Source organism: Megalopta genalis, chromosome 10, assembly GCF_051020955.1.
Source record: "Megalopta genalis isolate 19385.01 chromosome 10, iyMegGena1_principal, whole genome shotgun sequence".
Taxonomy (NCBI): Eukaryota; Metazoa; Arthropoda; class Insecta; order Hymenoptera; family Halictidae; genus Megalopta; species Megalopta genalis.
Window position 1 is genome coordinate 7267795 of NC_135022.1, and position 7668 is coordinate 7275462.

Genomic DNA, 7668 nt, shown 5'->3' on the forward strand with positions numbered 1-7668 from the left:
GACAAGGTCGGCTCGCTCTTCGCGAAGCTGGGTAGAATGGTAAGGCGTGAATGGGGGCTCCGCTTCGGGGCGCTCTCCGCCGTGTACCGTGGTTTTTTCATCCCGGTGGCAACGTACGCTGCCGCCGGGTGGGCCGACCGGTGCACGGAGGGGGAGCTCAGGGTGCTGAGAGCTGCACAGCGCCGTGCTCTCATCGCGATGACCGGTGCATACCGCCGGTAATCGTGGGACAGCATGTGCCTGGTGGCCGGTGCTACACCCATTGACGTCAAGCTCAGGCAAACCAAAGCCTTGTACGAGACGCGTAAAGGTAAAGACGCCAGACTAGGTAGCATCGTCGTTCCGGCGGGGGCCGACGATGCAAAACATAGGTTAGCGGTCGAGGCGTACAAGGTGTGGCAATTCATGTGGAATTCTTCCCACAAGAGCCGCACCACCTACGCCTTCTTCAAAAACATAGAGGAGAGAGTGGCGGCCAAGTGGACGAAACCGAACCACTACACCACGCAAGTCCTCACCGGCCACGAAAACTTCCGGTCGCGCCTACGCGCGTACGGAGTTTCCGACGGTGAGGGATGCGCGTGTGGTCACGGATCGGACACGGTCAATCACTTCCTCCTCGACTGTCCTAATTTCGAACCGCAGAGAGAAGCCCTCCGCGAGGTAGTACCAGCCGGAGACTGGAAATGGCCGGAAGCGGCACAACACTTCGTGTCGTCTCCAGAGGCATTCCAGGTCTTCTCCGACTTCTGTAGGGAAGCCCTTTGGCTAAAGGGCTTCATGTAGGCAATCTCAGACACCTGTACTCCCCAGGACCCGGAAGGGGACGACTCACGTCCCCATCAACAACCCCACAAACTCCTATCCATCCCTCCCAACTCCCATCCTTCCTCCTAGGTCTTCGCTTAGTGCACGCGAGGCGTCGCGTCACGAGTTCGCCTCCCCGTGGTTCCCCGTGGGCGCTAGTGAAAGGAGGGTAAAACCAGAATTTCGCTAGCGGCTAAAGAACTCGTCCATTGCAAACGGCTCAATGGCACGTGCGGATTTTTCCTTGGCCCCTCTCCTTGACAGTGGTTGGACTGGGGGTAGATGGCAGCTTAGCTGTGTATGCCCGTAAGGGCGAGGTAACATATCCGCGTCACCCTCGCGGTGACCGGATTCACACTAGATGCCCGTTCTGCAATTGGTGTACCTTTGGTGGTGATATGATGTTGTACGCCGTGTTTTTGGTACGCTTTGGAGTTCTGCCTTGTGATTGAACTAAATTCTTTTAGCAGTGTTGAAAAACTGTTAGTCTTACCTATTGTAGTCACTGTTGGTTGAGTCGAATTTGTGACTTTTCCAACTGAAAATAGGTGTGTTTGACTATCAATCAGTCGTTTATTTTTTATGTCGACCAGGAGGCTGTAGTGACCTATAAAATCTGCTCCTAGGATGGCTTTGGATGTATCAGCAACGATGAATCTCCATGAGAACTGTCTCCGAAGACTCAAGTTCACAGAGAGCAGCTGTTCACCATACGTGTTTATGGGTGTTCCATTTGCTGCATACAGTTTAACATCGTTGTCTATTCTTCTTTTGCAGTGCAGAGACTTTGGTATGCATGATACGTCGGCTCCTGTATCTACCAAATATCTCTTGCCTGTTTGTTTGTCGCTTATGATTAGGCGGTTTTTTACGTTAGTACCATCCTGCAACGCCTCAATACGGGATAGTGGGTTTAGTTTCCCTGACTCTTCCTTTTATCGGGTCCTTTCCATTGGCAGGGTTGTCTGCATTTCCACGAGTTCTCGCCGAACTTCCCGTGGAAATAGCATAGTCCGTCGTCTCTAGTTCGACTCCTTGATTTCGAACTATATCTTCGGATTTTGTTGCATTCCGGTCGTCGTCCTCTGTGGGTGTCGCGGACTAATGCTTCGAGTTGAGCTATTCGCTTGGTAAGCTCAGCTATTTCCAAGCTTGGACCGGGGTCACGTGGTCGGGCTTCCTCCTTAACGTGGGGCGCAATGGCCGCTAGCTCGTATTGCGACGATCTTTCGATCGTTTTGTCGGCGAGCAGAGCTAATTTTTCCGTTGAGACTCCTTCGATCACGGACAGGACCTCTTGTACTCGGGCAGGTAGCCGTTGTAGCCATAGCGTGCATAGGACGCTATCGGAAACATTTTTCCCTGCGAGGAGCGTCATTTCTCGCAGTAGTTCCGATGGTCTTTTGTTCTGTAGATCTATTCCCGACAGCAGCTGCCTCAATTGCGTCTCTTCGGACGCTGCTAAACGCGAGATGAGAGCCTCTTTTACCTGAATATACGAGTCGTCCGTCGGAGGTGCAGCTATAACGTCGGCAACCACTTTCATTGATGCGGTATCTAGGTGCCTGATTGCCGCAGCGCATTTTACCGCGTCTGATTTTACTGTATAGGCCGCGAATTCACATTCGAGCATGGCAAACCATAGCTTGGGTTCTTCCCGCCAAAAAATAGGAAGCGTCGCGTTCCTGAACTCACCGCGATTTCCATTTTTCCTTCTTCGTCGGCCATCTTAATTTCCCGGGTTTCGGCACCAATTAATATATTATATTATTATTATTATATTATTGACGCGATTTAAAACTTCCACAGTTTTTACACTACGCGCACAATTGATGGCTCATTTTAATCGTCTTCACTAATAACTAGTTTCCGCGTTTGCTGCTTGGATCTGCGATCAGTATTCCCGGAGGAATCCGGTCACAAAGATCGGCGTGCCGGAGCACGTGGCGATCGATGTAAATCTTCCGTTCACTATAACTTTGTTTTTTTCCCAGCCGATTTCCACAATTTTTGGCTCTAACTGTTCCTTTTCGATGGCACTTCACTTCAATACACAATTTGTAATTCTTGCGACTGTTTTAACCACTAATTATCGAGAAAACACGGAGCACGGTATGGCGACGCGTGTGGCGGATTGATTGGTGTTAGGTTCTCTTATATTGATTCTCTGAGAACTGGGATCGATGGCGCGTCGGTAATAAGGAAACACGTGGTTTTAGCCTAACTTGTAACGTACTTTATTTCACGTTATGCGTACGTCTATACGCGTGGGAGACTGGTATTAGACTGAGAGAGAGTCTAGTGGTTTGCGTAGCAACAGCTAGTTACTAAGTTGTAGGTGGCGCTGTGTGCCGCTTGTACGGGCGTACGCCACACGCGTCCTCTCCATGCGACACCTAGCGGCAGAGCCCAGTAGATAGGGACAGTAGGGAATCTCGTTAATCCATTCATGCGCGTCACTAATTAGATGACGAGGCATTTGGCTAAAAAAAAAAATTTATTCCTTTATTACTTGAAAATCGTACAATCATATAACAAGGGAATACTTATACCTTATGAGGTAGCACAATATTCAGGGGGACCTTACAATTTCTAACCCACCCCCATGCGCCTAACCGTTGTAATCCTGGAGTACATGTTGAAGGCGGCCAATGTTCCCATGATGGCCCTGCTTGAGAGAACCTTGAGTTCCTTCTTCCGTATGATACCCAAGTTGAGTAACCCCTGAGCGGACTTAGGACTCCATACTCCCCTCCACGAGATCGTAATGGACAGGTGGCGTACGTCAGAGCTCTGTTCCTTTTGTTTGATTCCAGCTGTAAGGCTAGTGTTGTCGGAATAATAGTGGATCTTTCTCTGATGCGCCCCGTCCAGGTCTGTTTGTTCGCTGACCACTTGTGCGTCTAAGACCAGCGTCGTTCTACCCATTGTCGCGACCAAGTCCGGTTTCCGTATACCTTCGTCCGTAAGGTATGTCGGTTCCGTTTGGACTTGGTAACCTTGATGTCGGAGGTTCTTGGCTGTGTAGGCAACAATGGCATCGTGCCTGCGAATACGCATCCCGTGCGTACGATGGCAGTGTTGAACGACGTGGTTTAGCGTTTCAAGTGCGGAGCATCCTGCTCTGCAGTAGCGGTCAGCTTGCCTCCCTCTTGTTGTCCTGGATCGTGTGGGGAGTGCTGCTATCCTGGTTCTCGTGAAGTTGATGAAGTCCTTGCCCGTCAGAAGTCGGGTACCATCTCCAATCCACGCGTGTTGTTGTGGAGTTTCCCTTTAACCTATCAGCCCACGTCCGTCGATGGAAGAGTGCAGTCGTTTCCTCCAGAGGTCCCCAATGTGAGCCGATTCCGTTATCACCGCGTCGCCGTCCTTGAGTCGTCGTAGGCACTTAGTGATTTCGTTGTCCAGGAAGGCGTCCGTTGGATCGTTTCGGAATTGGTCATGGCCTTGCCGAAGCGCTCGCAATCTTCCCAGTCTCAACACAGGTGCCAACCATCGTAGGGAGGGGATGCCGAGTCCTCCGTCCCTGATGTCCGCGTGTATGTATGCGGTTGGCACGTCGTGTGGGAGATTTAGCCACTTGCGCACGGACGCTCGGATCATCATGTCGACTTTCCTGAGTGTCCCTATCGTTATATCCCAGAGTGCTAGGTGGTAGTACACCCGGGGTATAAGATCTGTGCGCAATGCGTACAGTCTTTGTTGTGGCTTGAGGGGCGCTTTGGCAAGGCAGGCCAGTCCTGGTCCGATCACTTCGTGCGGCCGACATCGTGCTCTGCCCTGGGCGGTGAATTTGATCCCCAGGTATTTCAGTTCTTCCCCTCGCTTCAAAGTCCGAAGTTGCTGTTGGTCGTGGTAGAACTTGGTATCGACATCAACTGCTGTCTTCTTAATGTGGCCATTGGCTTTAATGCCAATGGTCAGACATTTCCCTGGATTGATGTCCATCCCACATTGTCGAAGAAAGGATCCAGTTGTGTCGACCAAGTTCTGCAATCCTCGGGGCGTTTCGGCGAAGAGAATGATGTCGTCTGCGAAGGCGGCTGCGTTGATACACTCACCTCCTATCCTACAGCCTATGTCCGGGGACAGTCTCTGTAGGAGGAGGTGGGTGACCATGTTGAATATGGTTGGCGAGAGTGGATCACCTTGTTTGACTCCCCTACCAGGTGTTATGGGGGAGGATTTCCAACTCTCGCCTTCCAGTGTCGTGGTGCCGTCGTTGTATGTTGCGGTGATGTACTCGGTCATTTCATTGGGGACTCCCATGGTTTCCATGACTGATGATAGAGCGGCGTGCGATATTGAATCGAAGGCCTTCCGGACGTCGATCGAAGCCAGGTACAAGTTCTTGAAACTTCGGTGGTGGTGTTTCAAGATCGCGTCGAGGAGAAAGGTGTTGTCGTTGCACCCGTCCGTATTCCTGAATGCCCTCTGGCGTTCATCAATGTTGATGGCTTTTGCCAGTCGGGCGGCCAGAATACGGTGGAGGCATCTGACCAATACGGACGGGATGGTGATCGGCCTGAAGTCGGCTGGCTCCGTGGCTGCATCGTTCTTGGGGAGGAATATCGTCCTTGCCTTGTTCAGGTGTTTAGGCAATTTGCGGCACATCATTATGATGTTAAAGATTCTCACGAGGACGCCTGGCGGTGTGGCCCTCAGCTGCCGCGCGGTTACTTGGTCGGGGCCCGCTGAGGTGCCCATCGATGGTAGGGCGTCCCTGATGTCCGCTTCCGTGATTGGAATCCATACTGACGTGGCAGTTGTTGGTGGCACTTCAACTGCGGGGGATGCTCCTGATTTTTGCCGCATCACCTCCGTCCAGTATGGTTCCATTATTTGTTGCCCTGGTACTCTGGTAGACGATATTCCTTCCAAGATGTCCCTTATACACCTTGCCCTGTTCTTTTTCCAGCGCACTTGTGTTAGAGCGTAGTTATGACGCCTCTGTTGGCGTCTAGTGCGCTTGGGCGGGGTGTTTCTGTCCCGTCGGGAGCGGTTCCCGGTATTCGGAAGGGGGTAGATCCGATGCAGGTATAGAGCCAGCGACTCCAATGTGTCGTCCTTCCTTCTCGTGGCTGCTTCTTCGACAATCCTTTGGAGTTCTTCTTTACAATACTCGCTGCCGCTGATGGTGGGGAGATTCAATAGATGCTCCAGTAAAGGGTCCCGTGCTTGCTGTTGTGTTGCAGGTGGATGTGCCACCTGGTTTGGAGGCTGGGGCGTAGGTTCCTCGTTGTATTCCTCCAGGAATTGGTGAACGAGGTCTTTGTAGGCGGTTGTTCGCCTATGTCCTTTAATGGATTCAACCGTTCTGTTGCGGAATATTTTCACCAATTCCTGGTTGAGGAATCTCGCTTCAGCCTTCGTAAGCCGGGCCTCCTCTCTGGCTAACAATCTCGTCTCCTCCGTTGTCCATCGGATCTTGGTCTGTGTGGGCAGTTCTTGGTCCGTGACCTCGGGATGGGCCCTCCTTCGATGCACTCCTAGACCTCTTCTGGTGGTGAAGGTCCTACTATCACATGAGTCGCATGGGTGTGTGTTGTACGCTGCTTGGTTCCTCTGCTGCGCCGGGGGTGAACCGCCAGTGGGCGGTCCACTATTGTCATCCGAGGCTAATCTATTATTTAGTGGGCCGGCTGGAGATTCGGGTCGACTGGGCTGGCATCCCTGAAGACCCTTGGCGCCGACCCCCCCCTTTTACTCCAGTCTTCCGTCAGTAGAAGGTGGAGCGGTGAGCTCCCGTGAGGGCGAGGGGACCGACTTGGAAAAACACCCGAGAAAATTCGGAGAAACCCCGGAAAATTCCACGAGTGGTTTTCCCGTAATCTAGAGCCAGGGGGGCATCGTCACACCACAAGAAAATCGGGGTCGGGGGGGTTACCCCCCGCCGGGTCTTGAACCGGGGATCTCTGTGGTATGAGTCCGACGCCCTAGCTACTAGACCACTTACTCACCTTAAGGTGAGTTTGCTATTGACTTTTGTGATTTAAGGTACCTTTATTAAAGGCACCTTAAGCCACTTTTGTCCGTCAATCTCTTGTCGTTCCTTGTTGCTGTTGATGCGGGCAACCTGAGCGACAAGATCGGCGGTGTGGTTTTACTAGTAAAGGATGGACTATAACAATGGAGTCCATCCCCTGCACCTACGCATCCTCCTGGCGTCCGACTGGTTGCTTTGGCTGCGCTCCTTGTCCCGATCCTGCTACCTGAACCCCCGTGCCCCGCAATTGCGGGCCTGGGCTTCTGCAAGGCGAAGTTTGGTTAGGAGAGCAAAGGGAGAAGGTGCGTTTCGTCCAGACCCCGCTAGAGGACTCGTCAGTAAGGCGATCTAGCGGGGCCCTGCCTTAGACGCGGACGGAGATTCAGCGAGGGAAGATTATGTTGACGGACAGTTGGAAGACCAGGGAGATGGGAAGCACTCGAAGTGCGTTACCGCTCGATACACCGAATCACTACTCACGGGGGCTACCGCAATTAGTAACTCGCACCCATCGAACCGTAGTTGCAGTTACCTAGTAAGACCCAGTTACCTAGTAAGACCCAGAGTAAGAGAGTCATAGTTACTCCCGCCGTTTACCCGCGCTTTTTTGAATTTCTTCACGTTGACATTCAGAGCACTGGGCAGAAATCACATTGCGTCAACAACCGTGGGGGCCATCGCAATGCTTTGTTTTAATTAGACAGTCGGATTCCCCTAGTCCGTGCCAGTTCTGAGCTGAGCGTTGAATGGCGGCCGAAGAGGACGACCGCACCGATGGGAAACGCCACGGAAGCCTCGCAGCCAGGAAGATCCGCGGGAGGCCAAGGCACGGGACCGAGCTCGGATCCCAGCCACGAGAGCCGTTCACCTCGCCC

At 52.5% G+C, this 7668-nt stretch overlaps 1 protein-coding gene across 1 annotated transcript; it reads right to left on the reverse strand.

The window, feature by feature from the left end:
- Positions 1–1159: 1159 nt before the first annotated feature.
- On the reverse strand, positions 1160–2353 carry LOC143260108 (uncharacterized). Its single transcript, XM_076524698.1, has 3 exons — positions 1735–2353; positions 1301–1642; positions 1160–1248 (listed from the first exon to the last, which is right to left on the reverse strand). The coding sequence occupies exons 1-3, from the start codon at positions 2351–2353 to the stop codon at positions 1160–1162; spliced, it is 1050 nt and encodes a 349-aa protein (XP_076380813.1).
- Between the last annotated feature and the right edge of the window lie 5315 nt (positions 2354–7668).